Source organism: Diadema antillarum, unplaced genomic scaffold, assembly GCF_040938485.1.
Source record: "Diadema antillarum isolate AM-2024a unplaced genomic scaffold, OU_Dant_1.0 scf00000027, whole genome shotgun sequence".
NCBI lineage: Eukaryota > Metazoa > Echinodermata > Echinoidea > Diadematoida > Diadematidae > Diadema > Diadema antillarum.
In genome coordinates, this window is record NW_027270916.1 from 470,760 (window position 1) to 492,507 (window position 21,748).

Genomic DNA, 21,748 nt, shown 5'->3' on the forward strand with positions numbered 1-21,748 from the left:
TTACTTCTTCAATAATAATGGTGAACCCCCTCAAAATATGTTTTTGATGAAATCAATGCAGTTGAAGCTTCAGCTGTATGATCTTTATGAATTTGCAAGTATGAACAGTATATTTGTTTCAATATGCCATAAGCACTGCAAAAAATAATGCAGTTGGAAAATGTAGGGTACATTGTAGGGTTAGAGTACAAAACATTAAGGTATCAAAATGACCACCATTTATTGGCTGATTTTCACTGATCTCCTTTAATTAGCAATGAAATCCTGTGCCTGTTTCCCAGTAATACTGTTTTATAGTGTGTCTGGAAGGGTGATTACGTATCTTTATATCAAAAGGCATTATTTCTCTGAGCTCAAAGAGAGTTGAGGTTATGAAGAGGCGGGGCAAACTGGGCCAGATTCGCACAAAATGTCTTCACTCAGGCTCAAGATGATGTCACCTGTGGGCATGCAACAATTTTCAGGATCTCATCACTTGCTCAGGGCTTGTTGACTGGTAACCGATGAAGCAGACATTATATACTTCAATCTCTTAGCCCTTAGGTCCCTCTCTCTTTTGCTATGGAGATTAATGGTGATTTGTGGGTGTGCATTCTATTCATCTCTCATTTTTTTCTCCCCCCATCTCTCTCTCTCTCTCTCTCTCTCTCTCTCTCTCTCTCTCTATCTATCTATCTATCTATTTATCTATCTATCTATCTATCCATCTATCTCTAAGAAATTAGGCTTATTACATTCGTATGATGCACAACATATTTCTGTTTATGAGATATTGTTAGATTATATGTTTCTGTGTAGAAGTATTATGAGAATTTGCATAAGGCTAAAATTTCAGAAGAATATTATAACTCATATTTTTATCTCAGTGTAGAATCATATAATATTTTACTGTATGATATAGCAGTTATATCATAGTACATCATGCCATTCAGACCAGGGAGGCGCCACCTTGCTTTTTAGACTCTTGTCGTATATTCATTTGGTAGATCATGATGAAGGCTATATACAGGCCGAAAGTTTGATGATTAAAGGGAGCATATGAGGGCAGTGTCCATCTCAAACCTAATTTCTTCCATTACATGTATATATCTTGCAACAGTAACATTTTGCTCACAGCAATAGGAAAATTAATTTGAGAGAATCACACATCGTTGTTATTAGTATCTTAGATGACAGTATGGCAGTTTCTTCCAAGCAAACAAATTGTGTTTCATATGTCAGCATTTTTGTCCAAGCCTAGTGTCTTAAAGTCGGATGAACTTGAAACCCTCACACACGTGTGCAGGCCACTGCATCAGGTTCAGAGGATCTGAACGGTCTGATGAGAAATACAGAGAGTGTTGCCAATTTAGTGGAGTCTGGGTTAGAGAGCGCATGTTGCTTGCGTGTCGAACATGGAGATCACATGACTTGTTGAGCATGCATGCTCCCGTCAGTAAATTCATTACTTGTCCAGACATCCCGTGAAGGCAACCTAGGGACAGAAAAAGACGAAGCAACCAAAAAAAAAAAAAGTACCGATAATGAGAATAAAAGAGGAAAAAATGCTGTGGGAAGATGAGGACCTATCTCTCTTCCCTGCTCCATGTACCACATGGCGTGCCAAAGTTATTGAGCACGTTACGCAGCGATCCCAGATTGCAAAGTCAGATGTTGAAATGGTGCGTAGCAGCGCATGGAAAGCCGCCAGAAGCTTCAAGTCTTGAAGACACATTTACCCAGCATGCATGACTTGCATACATTTTAACACTTCTCAATATCTGACTAACCTATTTTTTCTTTTATTATGACACAGAGAGGTCTTTGCGTGATATAACTCATGTGTACATACGTACATACATTCATCACACATTACACATACATACATACATACATCATACATATATACATACATGCATGCATACATACATACACAAATGTATTCATCTGTACTAATGTAATACAATTCATTTGAAAAGGTCTTATATGACGTCAAGTGTATCCAAACTGGGAATATAACATCCATTTATATCACTGTCTCCTATGGAAATGTCGACTTCATTGATGACAATGATTGAACCAGAAAGCAATGCCGTTATCATATTTTCTACTTGTGCAAAAAATGTTTGTTTTTTTCTTTTGATTGATTTCTTCTAATCATTTCTGTCTCCCACAGAACATTCATCATTTGTTTCACAATCTGACGTATTTCTGCCGCAACACAGTCATATTTTCAGAAATATTTGAATATCAACATTTTAGTTTTTGTTTGAAATGTGATATATTTTCTCAACAGCATGGCTCATTAATAATAATTCTCTTGCCACAAATACTAGCATCTCTGGATGAAACTACTTCTTCATATTTTTAGAAATTATTCCATAAAACCTTTTGCAATTTGAATATGGCATGTTTTTTCTATGATGCATTCAATTTTTTTTTTGCCGAGATTTACTCATTTTCACTTCACATTGTTTATCTTCTTTATAGTTGGTCAGTTTTGTTTTTTGCTTTTAAGATTGCATGATAACTTCATCTTGAATATTAACATTTTGTCTTTATTCCTTCTTATAGTTAAGGAAGAGAAGGGTATGACTTGCTGTCATAAAGCCCTTTTGGTTCTCAGTTGAGAACAATTGAGAATATGTAATCAGTGTATTTATGCTTCGTTGTGTGCATAAAGTCATCAGCACCTAAATCTGTACTGGGTTGAGTGATGATATGGTAACTCTGCAGCATGGCAGGTGAATTTTAGCAATGGAGTGATTCATCTTTGGGTCTACTGACTTTCATTGCACTAGACACATAGGTCAAGAGGTCAAAGTTCAGAGAAGTCATAGAGAGTTGTCATGACCAGGGAAGTCTGTAGTGAGGTCACCAACAGCTTCATTTGTTTTCGGCCTTCGTGTAGGTCTGTTTTGCATCATTTTATGTGATTAGGTATTCCACCAGAAGAACTGTTGACTTTGTCTCCCCTCCCCCAGCATGCTACATTTTTTTTTCAAGAATGTGGCACTTTCGACAGTATTTGCCACAGAAATTGTGGAGTGGCATTGTTAATTGCAGCAAGAATCATATCTGAGATATGTGTGCATGATGTCGTGCATTTAAATCGAATGTCAAGTTTGAATGGAGCATTTTCATTATCGCACAGAAATGGGGTTGATTTAACTCTCTGCATACACCTTTTACTGCATTAAAAAGTTAATATAGATGTACATATGCTGATGGATGGCCATTTGTTTTGTTTTTCTTTCTTTCCAAATATGGCCCCACCCTTTCCATAATTCCCGTGCACAGACCGAGGGCACCCTCTCCTTCAGCTTCCGAACCAACGAGCCGTCGGGCGTCATCATGTACAACCGAGGGGCGGACCACATCACCGACTTCTTTGCTCTAGAGTTGATGGACGGCTACCTCTACATGGTGCTGGACCTGGGATCGGGGTCCATCCGGTACAAGGCCCCTACCCCACCGCTGAATGACGGTCTCTGGCACTACGTCTTCATTGACAGGCACCACACTCGTGGCACAGTCCAGGTTTGGGTTCTTTTTCTTTTCATGTCACTGCAGTAAGAGTCTGTTCACATTGGAATTAAAGTGTAATACTTTTGTTTTGATGTTTGCAGTGCAGGACTTAAGAAGACTGTGTCCTACAAATTGATATCTATCTACTTTTACTTTCCAGGTGCATTTTGTATGCCAGTTTTATCACAGTTTGTGTGCTTGAGTGCAAATTCACAGATAAATTCACTGAGATAATTGAATCCCTGAGCAGAATTCTGCTGGCCATGATGATATCAAACCTATCAAGTGAATGAATGAATTGAAACCTAAAGGTACAGTGACATTTCTTGGCAATGTACTATCAAGCATCTGAAGTTTGTCATTGAATTCTTTCTGAATTCAAGCACCTTTCCTTGGGCATTTGTTACGAAAAGTTATGAGAATTTGAAGTCTGTGATGGAACTGATTCTTCTGCCAATAAACATAATGGAATGCTTACTGAAATATCAGCATTTTCTAGTCACCAGAAATGGTATGTCAATTTTCGCAAGTTCCACCCTCTCTGATCACATGTGCTTGCTCATGAGTTCACTCGGGTGCGTGATCTGAAGTCTATCAGGCAAGTGAGGTAATGTTAGTTCGGTTAAACATAACTCGTCATGATCTCGTATCGCATTCAGGTCGATAACCAGGAGGTGGGCAAATTTGCTGTGGGAGGAACGAGTCGCCACCTCAACCTCCAGGACCACTTGGTGGTGGGCGGCATCGACTTCGAGACGGACGGCGCCTTCCTGCCCATCGACCTGTTCTCGGGAGTGCTGCGTAAAGGTTACGTGGGTTGCCTCAAGAACCTGGTCCTACAGGGAGATACTATTGACCTACCCGAGTTTGCTGTGGAGCAGGACAACAGCGATGTCAGACCTTTCTGCAGGTGAGAATTGATCAGGAGTAGGGGGGGGGGTGCCTCATCATGGCTCAAGTTTCTGTAGATGCCATATATTAATCGAGCCTAATTTTTTGCAAATGGGCACATCCTGACAATTTCGCAAGTGGTTAAAAGCTGTGATCGTGAAGTACAGCATTGGATGGAGAAATGTGTGTTTTCACATTGCATTTATGCCAAAATCTGAATCTATATTTTACATGTTTTGAAATTGGCAAATAACCACCCTGACTCACAAGATTTACAAAAACAAACTCCCCACAAAGTAATATGGCATCTACAGTTTCCCTTCAAGTTGCAGAGGAGGAAACACAGCGTTGTTGTTGTTATTTTAAAGGAAGAAAGAAGAGATAGAGAAAATTGTGTAAATCTTAATATTCCACCCCAGCCGTACAAATTTTGAAGAGGGTATATAGGAGTCAGGATGTGGTCTGACTTTCATGCAGTTGGTATGTTGCCAAAATTTTTGATCAGACTTTACTTCTCCAATTTTCAAGTGATCCAAATGAAATTTCACACTCATGTTGAGCCCAATGTAAAGTTGTGCAAAAGCACATTTGTCACGGCTTTGCAGATTAAACTATATTTTCCAGTTTATCAATGATTCACACAAAAAAAAAAATGGCTCATGGGGTTATTGTGATATAAATTTGTGCATATGTTTTGTGAGTAGCAAAAAGTATGTTGCCATGATAACAGCACTCTATAGTTACTGTTACTCCTTCTCGGCAGTGTTCCAGTATAAAAGTGATCGAGGCAGGGGTATTAACCATCCTCAGTGATATTTCTAGTTTGTATTGATCAACTGCGAAGGAAGATGACACTCAATATGAATATTGGTTAGTATTGATCAATTGTTATTAAAGAGGGACCCCAGTGTAAATCTTAATTTGTATCATTAATGATCAAGGAAGATAACAATCAAGATGAATATTGACTTGTATTAATCAGTTGTTAGGTAAAAAGGACCACGGTGAAAATCTTGATTTGTATTGATTAATGATTAAAGAAGACTGTTATCTTGATGAATCTTGATTTCTATCAATAAGTTGTAGGGGAAGAAGGACCATAGTGTAAAATCTTGCTTTGAAATGGTCAATAATCAGGGAAGAGGAACCACAGTGCGCGTCGGAGCCGTGCCAACATGGAGGGCTGTGCATGGAGGGATGGAACAGGTTTGTCTGTGACTGCCGCATCACTGGCTATACGGGAAAGACATGTGAAGAAGGTAACATGCACCAGTCTCCACAGATACCTGTGATACTAACATATTTCTGTTTCGTGTCCTATGTGCACAGAAATTAGTACACAGCTAACTACTATTTAGCATTTTCCATCTCTCGCCATCTATCTCTTTTTTTCTCATCCCATGCCTGACTGACTATTTCCCTGTCAAGTTTGGCATTCTGAGAAAATTATCACGGGGTGCCTTCCAAGAATGAGTTCGATACTCACAAGCAATTCAAACTCGGAAGAGGCGAGCTGATTTGCTTCTCCAGTGTGTATCCAATCCATGTCTAACTTGGGATGTTGTAAGAAAGAACATAAAACATGATTCAATTCAATTCAGCTCAATTCAATTCTAGTGTCAGTTTGATCTCTTGCAATGAATTTCTAACACTCTTTTTTAACAGTCTACCCGATAGGCAATTAAAAAGGCTGTTAATCGTATTCATACAAAGCTTTGATAAGATTTTCAAGTATTTGACTTTGTCCATTGAGATCCTTTGGCCATATTTCATTCATTTGAAAGCCTTCAGACTTTGGCATGATTTTTTTTTTCTTCCTGAGAAATATATATTCAAAATATGAATATACAATAATCTTGGAAGTCATACCTTTCTTCTCAGGATGAAAATGCCACTCTTCTCTTGGTGATATAACAAAACTATCACAAACAAGAATGTCTGTTTGTTTGTTTGTGTGTGTCACTGATTAAAACTCAAAATGTACTTTTTGCGCTAACTCTGAATCAAAGCATGGGGAGAAAATGTTGCTGTGTCACAATTTTCTGTGAATGTGAATGCGCTGAAATCCATATCCCACATCTTTGCCTCACCACCTTGCCCGGTATGCGCAGAGGGAAATATTTAGTGCACATTGGACTCTACTTGCTTTCTATGGACATATTGGAACAAGGCGTATTTATTCTTCTTCGTTTTTTGTACATGCCTTTCATTGCATTTTAGTGAGTTTATTTTAGATGACAGATTCTCAATCTCACGAATCAGCAGCCTGATTTTGGGATGGGCAAGTACAATTGCAAATAGCCCTGATGTTATCATTACATTAGTAAAGACAAAATTAACTCACATTTCCATGTGAATTGAACTCTCAGCAACATCATGGAACCTTGTACAGGTTCTTATTCTCATTATTATGCTTTTATTTGTTGTTGTTTTTTTCATCTGAGTTGTTTAAATGAAGTCAGTGTGCACTGAATAATTTTCTCCCTTTTTTATTTCAAGCTGTATGAAGCTATCAATCAGAATTCACTGAGATGCTAGATATTAGCTGGATTTGGCATGCATCAATCCATAGCTAGGAAGATAGAAATCTGCATCAATCTTGCATTCTTTCATCAGATATGCTTTATTGCCTGCACTTAACTTCTAAGGCACTGTCATATTGCTTAAACACTTACTGTATACGCTATATATTTCGCGGGGGTTTTATTTTCGCGAATTTCGCGAGTCGGGAGCTATTCGCGAAATCAACAACACGCGAAAATATTACCTTCCAAAATGAATCCCTTGCCTTGATGATACGAACATTTCAGTACTAGTATACCATGTCATGGCTTACAGAACAGACCATGCTGGCTAAGCTTGTTTACGTACATATAGTACGTCCAAGTCTACTTACGACTACTGTAGAGAGCCAATCCATTATCGCAAGGGGACCACTCGTCAGAAATCTAGCGCGATGGACTTAACCACTTCAAAAATGTTGAATTCTAACTTACTAGTTCGCAGAGTTTGGTAAAGTATTTTTCATGCAGTGTATAACTAGTATCATTCTTATTTGCTAGTAAGTTGAAAATTCACACTTTCTTTGCCATTTCATATTTTCTCTGGTCCCCCAATCGCGAATCTAACCACTCGCGAAAATGTGTGACAGCGGCAATTCGCGAAAATTTATGTACGCGAAAATTATAGCGTATACAGTATACACATGTACCTCCTTTCCAGCATATTTGAGCCCTGAATGCTACTGATACAATGGGCAGACCAGGGCTGGTTGGAACTTTGAAGCTTTGCTGCTCCTGTTTTGCTTGTCCTCTCAATCCAACTTTCTCTTTATGAATAACTACTAATAAACCTTTCCCTTCGAAAAATTTATGGAAATGAAGAAGATGATATCAAGGCACAAGATCAACAAAGGTTTCAGTAAAATCTAGCACTCATTCAGACATACGTTGTATCTACCTGACTGAATTTTCATCTAATAGTAGTCATCTCACTTTAGTAAATTGTTAAGACAAGGTAATCCCCATCATCATTTAACAAGAAGGCATTATCTAGCACTGTCGTGACTGCCAGTCTGTCCTTGATTTTTTTTGATGAAAATATAAATTTTAAGAATTTTGTTTGTCCATATAGAATTTAAGAATTGGCATTTGAAATTGCCACTCTTGTTCTGGACTGTCTCTATTGAATTTTGTCATCAAATATCTAGCAATAGCTTTAGAGTGAGCACTTACACTTGGCACAACCCTTTTAACCTTGCAAGAAAGTGGAAAAAACAAAACAGACAAGCAAAAAAGAAATTTCAAACTTGGCTGGTTGTTCATCACAATGCAATGCTTTCTGGCAGGGATTCACTACAGTAATGTGCCCACTGCAATGGCAAGATTTGCACAGTGCGCAACACACACACGACAGCACCCAGACCTACATGTAGACGTTGTTGCCTGCAGTAGTGATCAACCTTTATCCCTTGAAAATTACTGCACCCGATATCACTCACAAAACAAAAGACTGAAAAATGCATATTCTGCTGATCCCGACGACCTGGGGGCACAATACATCTTGGCTCCGTCGTCGTCGTCGGCTGCATGATTTATTTCAAGGGGCAAAGAGAAAAAAGCAATGTAAATTCACAATATTGCCTTTATTTTCATTTGTGGTGTGTCTCAAACAACAAATCTGCCACAGAAATTTATGAGCCAAGTGCTGCTGAGTCAAGTTGCTCAATATGCCATTTTGTTACAGTGCCATTAATCTGAAAGGATCGTTGACAATCCAGTGTCCACAGGCGGTGTTAAATACATATTTTACAGAGATGCATTGTATTAACTGCGCATTTCTATAGTCTTCATTTTCCTCTGTGTTTTTAGCCAAAGTGACCAAGTTATTTCAAACCCTTTTTCATAATTGCATTGCACATATTATTCAGGAAGGTGTTGAAAAAAAGAGAAGTGCAGAATATAAGCTGTGAGGATTCAGTTATTGTCTGCTCATTTTTTCCTCTAACTGCAATTTGATCCAAGTAGATTAGATTACTCTTCTAACTGCATTGTCACTGTCCCAAAAAGTATATCCCAGCATATACCTGGAGACACGTTTTTTGACAGTTTAAAAAAAAAAAGAAGAAGAAAAAGAAAAGTCGAGCATCCGAACAATCCAGTGCTTTTTTTGTTGATGTTTTTTTTTTTTTTAAGTTAAACATCAAAGCCTGCGTGGAAATTTATGGCATAATCTTGTTAGGTCTAATGCGATCATTACCTTGTAATCACCAAAAGTGCATATTTTTCCAAAGGCATAAATGCTCAAAGGGCAAGCGATGATAGTGTTATAGAAAATGAAATTCTGAATTTTCCTTTCTCTGGGCAAGGCTTTATGACAAGTTTTCTGTGACACACTTGTCTCTTGTTTATGTGACTGTGCGTAGAATATTAGTCCTCTGTTCTGACTAACAATTATGTATCTTCTCATTGACTCTTCTCTATATACAGCAATCCTTCTATTTTTCATGTTATAGAAATATCCAAAACAAAGACACAAACAATCAAAAAGAAACATGCTGATAAAGATCTGGAAAAGATGGATTTTAAGACTGTTCAATGGATTTTTGTGGTTAGAGCTAGTAATTCTTTATATAAACTCTTCTAAATTTGGCCCAGAACTGATATACAACCAAAGTCCGATAAACAGCCAAAATGTGATATACAGCCAATTCATACAGGGGGACATCATCAATACCTTCTGGCGCCCTCTTTAGGGCAGAATCAACTCTCTTTGTAGTTGGGCTTAGGAAAACTACTGTTAGCGTGTAGCATGCTTTGGTGAAGACATAATATCATTTCTGTGTTCTGAATACATCCAGTGGTTCTGATATGTTTGTTGGGTGGTCAACAACATAATGTATGTTGTAATTTGTGCAGCGAATTATTTAATTTGAAGAGTCAATGAAGTGCTTTCCCCTGCCTTTGACTAACATCTTTTGTGCAACAAAATGAATGGTTTGTTCATGTCATTGTTTTCATTTGCCACTGATGTAATTCCCCCTGTTCAGACCCGGCCTTCCAATACTAACATCTGTTTTATATTCGGTTGTAGACAGTAACTAGAAGATTTTTCAGTATACTTTCTCTCAGTACCTTTTTCTCTCGCTCTCTTTCTCGTATTTCTCACCATTCATCATGGTTTCTTGGGAAAATCTCAGATAAAACATTGCTATACAAACAACAGGAATGTGTTTCCTTGTTCTCAAAAGATGTTATGTGCTCGAACATTCAATGTTGTCATGCATCTTGAATACTTATGTGTGCAAAAAGCGTTCCGATTACTAATGAGCATTTCAACATGCTTTCGTAGACAATATGTGGTCGTTGTGGCGAGATCACGACTATGAGTTTCTGATCAGTATCAAACTCCTTCACGAGGTCTTTCCCAAGAAACGGTGATGAAAGTTTAACATATCTCCCACCCATTCTGCCATTACTAACAACAGCTGCTAACACTACTAACAATCTCTGGCTTCCATTGTCGATACCTCTCTCTCTCTAATCCTTCCCATTTTCCTCTGAAAAAAACAAAAAAAAACAAACTCAATCCACCTTCTCGCTACCTATCCGCACCCCTCGCTGCATTACTGCCAAACGAAATACCCTTCTTGCTCTAATGCTCTGTCTGCCTAACACGCGCACTCCAGTGTTCACGGAAGAAGGTGAGTTGGTAACCACGGAGACATCATATCACATGACCTTCTCTGCCAAAACGAGCCATGGGGGGTAGTAAATGGAATGGTCAGGATGAGGAAACCTCCGCACTGCTCGAGTTCATTCTGACCAGTGAAAGTGACCAGTAGTAGGTCCATAGAATGTGGTTGTATAGGACATTACTTCTTCGCTGACCAGTCAGATCACTCAATATTGGCAGTGAGGCCTCTAAAGCTCATTTTGGCAGGGAAGGGTCTACAAATATGCAGTCCTCTTTTGACAGGTGTTTTTGTTGTATGTGTAAGATGAGAGCATGCAGCTGTAAATGATCTCTTGTTGGCCTTGTTACAAAGTCAAAACTACGTAACAACCCAAAGTTGTGGGAGTAAGTCATATTGTACATTTTACAAAATACCACAAGAGGAAATATTGAGCTGTGCAAATGAATTGTAATGCTGCAAGTGTGTATACTGTATGTACATGTATGTCTCATGAAAGGAATGGCTGTTCTACAAATGACGTAAAAAGTTTCTATGCAGCATTTCAAATAACCGGGGGGCCAAAAGCTAAAAACAGAGGTCGAGTTGCACTCTCTCTACAAACTAAGTAGACCATGCTTATTTTCAAGTTTTTATCGTAATAAACAACATTCCACTGGTCTACCTCAAAAAATTTGTTGCGAAAGCCTCCAAATCCAAGATGGCGTCCAAGATGGCCGCCATATTTACTGAATTTGTTATTTAAATGATAGAATTCGATAGAAACATCAGATTTCAACAAATGTGATGCCATATGAAAGAGAATAACATTTTCTACAAGTTGATACCATTTTTGTGGGTTATTGTGATAACTGGATTGAGATTTTAAGGAAAAAACACTCATTTTTTGATATTTTTCTGAAAAAAAGGAAAATCATGAAAATGCTTGATTCAGCATAAATCAGAGAAAGACTGAAGAATTATCTTGAAACGTTTCAAGAATTTTGTTTGACATATAATTAATATTTGGAGAAAATTAGGGGTCAGTACCATTTTTGGTTCAGGAGTTATAATGTCCCAAACTTGAAAACTCACTACGTAAAAATGGCCACTTTAGTTGTGACCAAGACCTTGTTGGTCATAAAAAAAGTCTGCGCGCGCCAAGACTACTACATGCACCACTGGCACTGGCGCTTGTAGCAGTGCCAGTGGTGCGTGTAGTAGTCTTGGCAAACACAGACTTTTTCTTTGACAAACAAGGGTTTGTACCTGCAAACTAACTTTTCATACCAAGTAGTAGCTCAGGTGATACTGATCGCTATTTTTTCAAAGTAGATTGTTCTGAAGCAGATGAGATGAAGCCAAAAAAAAATTTCAAATAGAGGTAGTAGCTTGAAACTTGGCACCAATCTTGTTATAGATAGTTTAAGACAGAATTTAGATCAACCGCTCAAAAAAAAATCAAGATGACAACCATCAAAGTTGACATAGTGCATTGCGCCAAATTAAATGTATTATTTCGATTTTGATACAATTTTGTCTGTTGCGCTATCTTAAACCGTCTTAGGTTTTTATGGACACATTTTTAAAACCAGTGATATTCTACTCTCCGAAAAAGAAAAAACAAATCGAGTGGAAGTTTTTACTTTTGATGTGAGGAGTGAATAACAGAAATTGGAGTGACTTTTGAGTGAAAATGTTCATTTTCACTCATTTTAGAGTGACCTTAGGCAGGGCCCCACACTAACTTTTATTTTTGGTGGCCCAAAGGCAAATATCTGACCTTTTTTGGTGGCCCGATCAGGCCACCAAATTCTTCATTTCTGACATTTTGGTGGCCCGGCGTGCGTTTTTGGTGGCCCTGGGCCACCGGACCACCGTTAGTGTCGAGCCCTGCCTTAGGGATCACTCGTCACTCTTTGAGTGATCCCCGAGGTCACTCTAAAATGAATGAAAATGAACATTTTCACTCTCGAGTGATCCTGATATCTATATTATGGGAAAGCATCTACCAATGGCATAAGTTCAGATCAATTGTGACACTATAACCCACATGAAATCAGCCTAACAACAATGTAAGAAAAATCTGATAACAGTAAATACAGTTTCAGCATGCTTATTTGTAAATGTGAATATACAGCACGTATAATCAATTTGGACAATTTTATTCGAACAATATACTGAAAAAGTAATTTCGCACAATACATTCAAGAGCAAAGTTGAGAAATTGCCGCCATGTCGGATTTTTTTTTTTTTTTTTGGGGGGGGGGGAGGGTTCGGATCAGAAGGGCTTTCAAGGACATCTGCGGATCAGACATCATTACACATATTATACCATCATCATTCACGTTTCCACAACAGCAGAGTCGTAAAAAAGCATATCTTTGATACAGAAGCATTTCTTTTTTATCAAAGATTGGGCCTTACCCAAACACTGGAATGAGCTCCACCCCCCGCCAAAAAAAAGACCCTCAATATGGTTTACACTAGTACAATATCGTTCGGATGTATAGAAACATGTAATAGACAGCAATATAAGAAGATTGAACAAAATATATCAAGTTATAAGTTGAGATTTAACTTTCACGCAACACACTAAAGGTATTGTTTACCATTGGGAGAGATATCACATTCGATTTATATGTGCAGGTTAGTTGTATCACAAAACATTCTACCATGTAAAAAAATTATAATAAAGCCTAAAACATACGGAGATAACACCATTTCTTTTCAAGAAACCATAACCATGATAACTGTTAACAATTTAGTATATAAAAAGACATTCTTATCAGATCTATTTAGTATATCTAACAATATTTAGCATTAATTATACTGATTTAAGTTTGTACATTAGTTGTTCTATCCCCAACTCACAGTTTAGAACTAGTTTGAGGAATTAAGTAAAGCTGGGTTTTTGTTTTACGTGCACTAATGGTAAATAATGCCTTGAACGACAACCTCGATTAATTACCGCCATCTTGAATTTTGTGTGGATACTATTTTTATCGCTAAATATTACACATTGGCAAAATTTGTGCCAAATTCCAAGCTCCTATCTCTTTCTGGAAAATACTTTCTGTTCATTCTTATCTGCCTCAGAACAATCTACTATGATGAAATGCTACAGTAATAGCGACCAGGGTCACCTACCACTTGGCATGAAAAGTTAGTTTGCAGGTACTTGCAAGTCACTAGACCATAACAATATTACATGCGACCATATAAACACATTGTATGCAAAATTTATAATGCATAAATATATTTTTTTCAAGTTTTAGATGTTAACTTGTCAACAGTGTATGATTGAATTCCAGAAATATGAATTATGTCTCAATCTTAGTTAATCTCAATCTCAATCGCAGGTTTCAAAACAATTCTTCAGTTCTTCTTTGATAAATATTAAATCATGCATTTTTACATTTCTTCCTTTTTTTCAATACAATTTAAAAATATGTATTCCCCCCCCCAAAAAAAAAAGAGAGAAGCAAACAACACCCCCCCCCCCCCCCCCGAGTTTATCACAATACACAGCTAAAGTGGTATCAACTTTTAGGAAGTTTTGCTCTCCTTCATATGACATCAAATTTGTTGCAATCCAATGTCTCTATCAAATTTTATGTTTGAAATGTTAAATTCAATAAAAATGGCGGCCCTATCGGACCGCATCTGTACTTTGGAGGTTTTTGCAACAAATCTACTGAGGTGCACTTACGGAACATTGCTTAGTATACTTAATATTATGTGTGGTCTTGTTTATAGAGAGAGTGGAACTCGAAAAGTAAGCACGATCTTGGATTTGACCCTCTGTGACGTCTTTGGGAACAGATGCGTGCAAATATATATTATGTAAAATTGGATTTCAAGTTTTAGACATTATAACTCCTGAACCAAATACAATACTGACCCCTAATTTTCTCCAAATATTGATTATATTATGGGAAAGATTTTAATTTCTGCATGGTTTTCATAAACATTTTCAATTTTATTTTATTCTTACTTTTTAGAGAAATATTCATGGTACATTCTGAAAAATGTCCCATTAAAAACCTAAGATGGTTTGAAATACCATTAAAATGTTCAGAATATATAAAAACCATATAAATAGACAGCAAAACAGACAAAATTGTATCAAAATCGAAATGATACATTTACTTTGGCGCAATACACTATGTCAGCTTTGATGGCCTGCAATTTTGAATTTTTTGAGTGATTGATCAAAATTTTGTTTTAAACTTTCTATAGCAAGGTTAGTGTTTCAAGCTTCTACCTCTATTTGAAAGATATTTTTTGCTTCATCTCATCTGCTTCAGAACAATCTACTTTGAAATAATAGCAATCAGCGTCACCTGAGCTACCACTTGGTATGAAAAGTTAGTTTGCAGGCACAAACCCTTGTTTTTCAAACAAAAGTCTGCGTTTGCCACGACTACTACACGCACCACTGGCACTGCTACAAGCGCCAGTGCCAGTGGTGCGTGTAGTAGTCTTGGCGCGCGCAGACTTTTTTATGACCAACACGGTCTTGGTCACAACTAAAGTGGCCATTTTTACGTAGTGAGTTTTCAAGTTTGGGACATTATAACTCCTGAACCAAAAATGGTACTGACCCCTAATTTTCTCCAAATATTAATTATATGTCACACAAAATTCTTGAAACGTTTCAAGATAATCCTTCAGTTTTTCTGTGCATTATTCCTGAATCAAGCATTTTTATGATTTTCCTTTTTTCAGAAAAATATCAAAAATTGAGTGTTTTTTCCTTAAAATCTCAATCCAGTTATCACAATAACCCACAAAAATGGTATCAACTTGTAGAAAATTTTATTCTCTTTCATATGACATCAAATTTGTTGAAGTCTGATGTTTCAATCAAATTCTATCTTTCAAATAACGAATTCAGTATATATGGCGGCCATCTTGGACGCCATCTTGGATTTGGAGGCTTTCGCAACAAATTTTTTGAGGTAGACCAGTGGAATGTTGTTTGTTACAATAAAAACTTGAAAATAAGCATGGTCTACTTAATTTGTAGAGAGAGTGCAACTCACTCGTTAAGTAAGCGACTTTTTGGGGTTTGGCCCTCCGGTTAATGTGTTATTTTGTATGTTTGTATCGTATCTTGTATATGTTACATAAGTACATATTTACACACCTACATAGATACACAGATGCTTGCATGCATACACATTCACATACAGATGGACATTTTTGCACTGATACAAAAAAATCACACATACATGTATATAAAAGAATATGCATACATATGTACATATATCCATTGATACATGTATATTTACATGGTGTGTATATTTTGTTGTTTGTGGAAATGAAATGAAATATATACTGTCTTTCCAAATAATGACTACATGTTTTCTTTTCATTGATAATGTTCCTTTCTTTACACACAAACTTTCCATAAATTCAGCACAGTAATTGTTGTTTGCATCCCATCACTATTTTTTTTCTTGTCTTGCCCATCTGTTATTAAGCTTCATGGGACTTTGGTGTCATTTTCACTCTTGTTTTACACACATTTCTTTGTATTTTCCATGATCTCTATCACTTTTTTTTTTCATTCAAATTAATAAATTTTTGGGGGAGAACCTTTTAAATAATAATGGTTCAAACCTTTCCGCACAAAATGTTCTCGTGTATATATATTTCTTTCACAGTATTTGCGAGCAGTTCATCTTAATATCTTTCTCATAATTGGTAGTGATAACACTATGTCTTCCTCGTTTGTCATCCACAGTAGCTTCATACTATGTTTTATCAAAGTCATTATTTCTTCTCTCTCTCTGTCTATCTATCTATCTGTCTATCTATCTGTCTATCTATCTATCTATCTATCTGTCTATCTATCTATCTGTCTATCTGTCTATCTATCTATCTGTCTATCTATCTATCTGTCTGTCTATCTATCTGTCTATCTATCTATCTATCTATCTATCTGTCTATCTATCTATCTATCTGTCTTTCTATCTATCTATCTGTCTATCTATCTATCTATCAATCTACCTATTAATTCTGTACTCATTATTTTTTTCATTACATTTCTATTTCCTTGGTTAAATATCTCTACCTAATACTACAAAAGAATGACGCCTTTGAACATAGAAAAGTTTGGAAAGCATCACTGAAATAGTTTTTTTACAAATACCTCAAGTGTTCTGTTGACCCAATCATAATCACAACATTTATCCACAAGATCAGAGAGGTCTTAGCTGGGTTATGAATAATCTCATTTAAGTCTGGTTTAGTATGTGGCTCAAAAGAGTAAGAGATGAGGCCATCATGGGCAGTTGAAAAAAAAAAAGGAATGTTATTGGGAATTTCTAGGCTCCAGTCTAGGTAATTGTTCAAAGTTGATGGGCAAGCTGTCATGAGTTGTTGCAGTGTCATCCTCTCAAGCTATTATCATATACTCAGTTGCTTGCCTCACGAGTTTTATATTTTCAAAGAATAAAGATCTAGAAGCAAGTGAATGTGGAGCACAGGGTTATGACTAGATGTAGAATGATTGCACATACCCCAGTGACTTTTCAATTCAATTTAATTCAATTCAGTTGATCACTTATCAAACAAAAGGCAATACATAGTGCAAATTATGCAAGCAAAAAGTTAACCCAGCACTGAGAGTATAATGTTCTTTTTCTTTTTCTAGATTTATCAACATGGAAGTCAAACTATTATGTGTTTTCTAGATGCATCATGGCTTCAGGTTTTTGTTCTTTTGCACTCATGATTTATTCTCATCAATTTTGTTTCCCTCTTTCACGTCCCTGAAAAATCTACACCGTGACGATGCAGAAGTTGCACGACTGTCGTTCAATGGTAACCAGTACATGCGCATCACAGTGCCGACCAACTCGCGCAGCAAGGTGGAGGACATTTTCCTGCGCTTCCGCACCCGCTTCCCGGACGGCCTCCTCGTGGCCACGTCCTCCGACAGCGTCATCGACGTGCTCATGGTGGAGCTCTCGCAGGGCGAGATCCGCGTGCTCACCAACTACGGCATGGGCCAGACGACCATTACCGCTGGACACAGCCTGGATGACAACAAGTGGCATGCAGTCCATGTCCAGCGGCAAGACGATCATCTCATGGTGACCGTCGACAACGTTGATAGAGCAGAAGGTAAAGACCTTGTGACGTGGCGAGGCGACACGCATTGTATCTCTCTTGCACCAGAAGTCATAACTGACCTTCTGCTTCTGATGGTCTGATATTGTGTGCTCGTTTCACAGACGAGAGTACCATCTACAAGCCTTCTCAAACTATCTTGCCTTTATTACATTGCAACTTTTTCTCTCCTCTCTCAAGAGTTCTTTCCTGTCTGATGTAGACTTGCCTTCCTCACTCAATCACAATTGGATCCGTCTCCAGTTTCTGTGTCATCTGTCCCTTTATTTTTCATAAGTCTATCCAATGTAGATCTGAAAGTCTTTCCAGCTATCGATCTGTTTGCCTATCTTTCAATTAATCTCAGCTCTTGAATAATCTGGTATTCTCCATCACCTTGATCTTTGCCTACAGTTTGTGTCATGTTTCATTATTTCTTCTTTGGAGTCATCAATCAATACTTTGCCATTCCCCCACACCTCTTCCTCTTCCCAAAAGTAATAAAACTTTATTTTTCATACAATCTGATGCCTGGATGTATTTCAACAACTTAATATATATCATGTCTTTACCCCCCTTTTTTTTTCTTTCTTTCAGCTTGCCTTGCCCCTTTTTTTGCAGAAAAGGCAAACAACTCAGTCTTTTGTGCAATGCTTGTTGAGTCTAGAATTATGATTTTTGTATTAAAAAGAGTAACATTGAGAATGAACGAAATGAAGATCTCGAAATACTTGAAACCCAACCTTGACTCAAACAAAAATGTTGAAAGTGTAGTGACTTTTTGTCCTTATGTAGAGCTATGTTGACTCTTCATCATAAATGATAATATGGGTGTTAGATACACTCCAGTGATTAGTTATACCAGGTATAAGGATATGAAGATTTTTTTTTTAAAGAAGTTTCATTACCCTGCTTTTATTCCTTCCAATAAACCCAAAACAAAAAAGAGATTTTGCTTTGACTTTTTATACTTATGCAGAGTTATGTTTACTCTTCATCATAAATGATAAATGGGATCTTAGATACACTTGAGTGATTAGTTGCACCCTGTATATAAGGAAATAAGGAGTATTTTAAGAATTTCATTACCCTGCTTTTATCCCCTCCTATAAACCAAAAACAGCAACAAAAGGATTTTTTTTTCATAAGCAATCTCAGTCACTCTCTCTTCATGACTTTTTACTTTGTGTGAATTGTTAACCACTGATTTCTTTCTGTCAGACAAACTCTCTATATACATGCCGTCAACATTCTTGGGACTATGTCGTTTATTTTGTAAATGATGCCATATTACTTCCCGCCCCCTTGTTGGTTTCATTTCTGTATTTCCATGTACTCTCTGTGAACTATGATATTCTCCATCTATTCATTGAATTTATTTCCTGCATCTTGCAAAATGTAGCAATGCTTAGAACCCTGCAGTCTGCCCCCCGTTCATTTTTGCTCTAAACTGTGCCAGTCGTTGGTACTTATCTGTTGACCTCCTCTGAACATCTCTTTTGATATACATCTGTCCTGATATTTCAGCAAAGTATTGTCAGGAATTCTACTTGTTTGCTGTTACATCATAAATACCAGATGTGATACAATGTATTGGGCAAACATGCCTGTTGTGAACTGTGATAGAATTGCTCTGTAGATCTGCAGTCAGCCTTATGAATAAAAAAAAAGAAACAAAACAAAATTGTGTTAATCATCCAGGTCTTGATGATAGAAAAGTCACCAGCACATAAACCCTCTGTTTGGAACCTTCTAAGTGTAGGTTATGGACTACTATTGTGGTAATGAAGTAAATTAATATAAATTGAGATATTTGACATGAGTAGAAGGATTTGGTGAAACCATTTACATGTTGAGACCAAAATCATGTCTTCATACCAGAGGAGCTTTAAAGAAAATGCTATAAATGCTGACTCTTTAAGAATAAGACCACACAAAATGAAAAAAAAAAAATCCTTAGGGTATTGATAAGTTAATTATATTTTGTAGTGACATCCAGCTCCACAATATTTACAAATATAGTCAGACCTAATTCCAGGTAGAATATTTTTACATGACCCGTTTGTAATCAAGTCATCGACGTACTGCAATGTGTGCTGTTTCTTTGAAGATTTTCATCATGGTTATGTTTTCAGTCTATTTTAAGAGGTGTGTGTTGTTTATATATATACATTTATATATAGTTTCATATGTATTCATCTACAGTATATGTGTACTAACATTTATTCCATTGAAGAAACAAACTCTGTATGGTCTACTAACACTCTGCTAGTATTAGGAATCCCACTTTGATACCCAGCGAGTAACCACATTTCAAAGCTTCTTGCACTAAAATGAATTTGTCCATTCATGGATCGCAATGTTCAGTTGAACAGCCTCGTCACTAGTGATTTGATTGTTATAATCTATTGAGATATTTTTCGTGGTTTGGTGTTGCTCATGGTATCAGAGTGGGAGTTCAAGTATGTTTATTCCATGAAAATAAAATAGCTTTCTATGTATGATGTTTATTATTTTTTGTCATTTCTTTTATCACTTTAAATAATCAGTAACAGTGCCTCATGCGACAAATTCAACTCCCCATGATGAGGTGGAAAGGAGAAATTCACAAATAGGTTTCCAATTCCCTTTTTTTCCTCCTGTCTTTGGATACTTATGAATGGAACTTACATTCTTTTGTTATACCTTTACTAATGAGGCATGTCTTCTGACGATTTTTATCAAGTCAGACCTTGCGTTTCTTTCAGTTCGGTTGATTCATGAATGGAGACCTTGTCGGGTCCGAGAAATGCAAATGACGCGCCTATTTATGTTTTGCCTTGGCGACTATAGTCCGACTTAGCGGTCGGACGTGTGGTACGAATGAAGTATAGAGATATACACACACACTTTTAACTAGCACTCTTCATCATAACACTGTACATGAGGTAACACCGTTAAGAGCACATTCGGCATGTCACTTGCATGGTGCATGTACGTGAACGGTTCATGCTCTGATTTTTCAAGCGCCCTATTTTCGATAATTTTGTTTTGCCGAGTTTTGCGCCATATATATCGCTTTGCATGCATCCTCCTCCCACTGCTCTGTTTTTTCTCCTTGACTTCTGATTTTCTGTGTGATTCATTAATCTTATTTTTTGGAAGTGCAAATGGTTTATTCGAGTCGTCCTCATTCCGTATTACGATGACATGGCATGAGGCATGAGACACACGATAAAACTTTGTATGGCTACTAACACTACTAACACTGCTTGGAATTAATATTCAGAGTCATATCTGTGTGGTGTGCATTTATTCAAATTGTCAATCATACCGGCATGCTGAATCAAATCTCACATTTGTTGTGATATCTCGTCTTTTACAGGCATATTTCCAAAAGTATGCATAGATATTGTTTTGACTGTCAAAAAAAATACAAAGCATCAAAGTTGTAGTCAGGATTCTGGCAATAGATATTCAGTTTGATGTGGGCGTTTGGTGGGCTATGTATGATCCAATACCTAGTCTTGATATTACGGTATCATATCACATCACGTGCATTCTATGCTGGCATTGAAATTGGCGTAGACTATCCAAATATTCTGAGCATAATATGATGTCTGACTTTTACAATGTCCTCTTTTTTTTGTAAGAAATGCCAGAGTTCATTGATAGGATGATGCTGGGGAGAAAATAAAAATTGATAAAACCTTCATTTTCTACACATTTCACTTTCCATCAATCATTTCCCATTCTTTTCATTAAACCAAATGGATGCTGCCCTCCTTTCATAAAGAAAAGTTGAATAGATAAAGGAATCAAAAGCTGCTCCTTTCTTTTCTATAACTCCCTCAAACAAATTAGCAAAAGAAGAAAAAAGTTTTGTCACTGTGGCTTGTGCCAATGCTCTGAAGTTTCTCTTTTTTCTCTGATTTAATAATTAGCCAAACAAACCAAACAAGCTACGCTAGAAGTTCATTATTTCTGATTCATGCAAGAGTTCCTTGTATTAGAAAAGAAAAGAAAAACGAAAACAGTCTCCTTTTACAGTCGGGTGTGAACATGTTACTTTCTGAA

The 21,748-nt window shown here is 37.0% G+C and overlaps 1 protein-coding gene across 1 annotated transcript in view; it reads left to right on the plus strand.

The window, feature by feature from the left end:
• The window catches only part of LOC139735016 (neurexin-3-like), a 113,620-nt gene that overhangs the window by 85,046 nt on the left and 6,826 nt on the right, over positions 1 to 21,748 (plus strand). Inside the window, exons 5-8 of the mRNA XM_071645793.1 lie at positions 3,280 to 3,519; positions 4,167 to 4,417; positions 5,536 to 5,657; positions 17,381 to 17,707. Of these exons, the coding sequence (XP_071501894.1) occupies positions 3,280 to 3,519; positions 4,167 to 4,417; positions 5,536 to 5,657; positions 17,381 to 17,707 (940 nt within the window). The remainder of the gene's footprint in view (positions 1 to 3,279; positions 3,520 to 4,166; positions 4,418 to 5,535; positions 5,658 to 17,380; positions 17,708 to 21,748) is intronic.